The following is a 1,248-nucleotide window of genomic DNA, read 5'->3' on the forward strand; positions in this document are numbered from 1 at the left end:
TAGAACACTTGCGGGAAAAATGCAGAAGGCGGTTGTCCTTGGATCGCTCCGTGTTCTTAGGGTCCACGAGGCTTTTGCTGGATCGTCGTATTGATTCCTTTATATATATAGAGTCACCGAATCAGACTGAGTTTAGGAAAAGAATGGCGATTCTGGACAACATGGAAACAAAGGAAAGAAATGAGAGTTTAAGAGAAAGGTATATAATGTGGACATATATAATAAAGGAGAGGGAAGGCGATAGAATTAACGAGATGTGAAGAAGAAAGAAGAGAGTTCTTTAATGTTAAATGTATAGAAGACACATAACTGGAGTAAGCTATGAAGAATTGGAGAAAAGGGAGAGGGAAAGATAATTAATAGAAATATGGAGGATAATTGAGGATTCAAAATATAATAAATGGTATAAGGTGGTAAAAAAGGACGGGGTACTGAAGTATTTAGAATGGAGATGGGAAGAGAGAAGATGGACCAGAATAGCAATATTTAATTTAAGAAATGTCGTAAGGGAAGGGATGTATTGGAAAAATAAAGAGAACAGAATCTGTAAATGTGGATAGGAAACATGGGAGCATGTATATGGGAAGGATGCAGGAGAGGAATGTAAGAGAAAGAAAGCTAGAAAGAAAGCTAGAAAGAGAATGTGGTAAAAATTTTAGGGGATAAATTATGAATAAAGAACTAAATTATTTAAAAATTACAAATTAATACTTGTGCTCTGGAATAATCTGAATAAACCCTAGAACTTGACAAGGAATTTTGCTGCTGTATTTAAAATGGGCCTCAGAATGAAATTTAACGGTAAGAGAACCTTTTTCTCGTGGCGGAAGAAATAATTCTGGAGGATGTATCTTAAAAGTAACAGTTGGCATTTTTTATATTAAGAAGATTTTAAAATAAAAATAGTAAATCAATCAAAACGTCAATTACTGAAAAAGTCCTGCGATCTAATTCTCCATAATCCGGAATTAGAGAAAGTTCAATTTCTATTTCGCTCGAATTTTTCTGAACCATTTCTTTTTTCTCCGTTTTCTCTAATGAGTGAGTAATCAATTCAAATGATTGTGCAGGCTCTATATCTACGATACTGAAAAATTAATAATTAATAAATTAAATTTTGTCTACAATTTTATAAGATAATACAGTTTTTTAAATCAACCTTTTGTTACTATCAGAGCTTGGAGTTAATATCATTGAATCGAAACAATCGAGTTCCCTAAAGCTTTGATTCGATTCATATTTTTCTAA

General features: G+C 32.7%; 1 protein-coding gene across 1 annotated transcript in view; it reads left to right on the top strand.

Moving 5' to 3' along the window:
• The window catches only part of LOC117178460, a 9,484-nt gene extending 9,292 nt beyond the window's left edge, over positions 1-192 (top strand). The window contains exon 10 of the mRNA XM_033369887.1: positions 112-192. Coding sequence (XP_033225778.1) covers positions 112-192 — 81 coding nt within the window. The remainder of the gene's footprint in view (positions 1-111) is intronic.
• Positions 193-1,248: the final 1,056 nt, after the last annotated feature.

The sequence above is a fragment of the Belonocnema kinseyi genome, chromosome 8 (genome assembly GCF_010883055.1).
Source record: "Belonocnema kinseyi isolate 2016_QV_RU_SX_M_011 chromosome 8, B_treatae_v1, whole genome shotgun sequence".
Lineage (NCBI taxonomy): Eukaryota > Metazoa > Arthropoda > Insecta > Hymenoptera > Cynipidae > Belonocnema > Belonocnema kinseyi.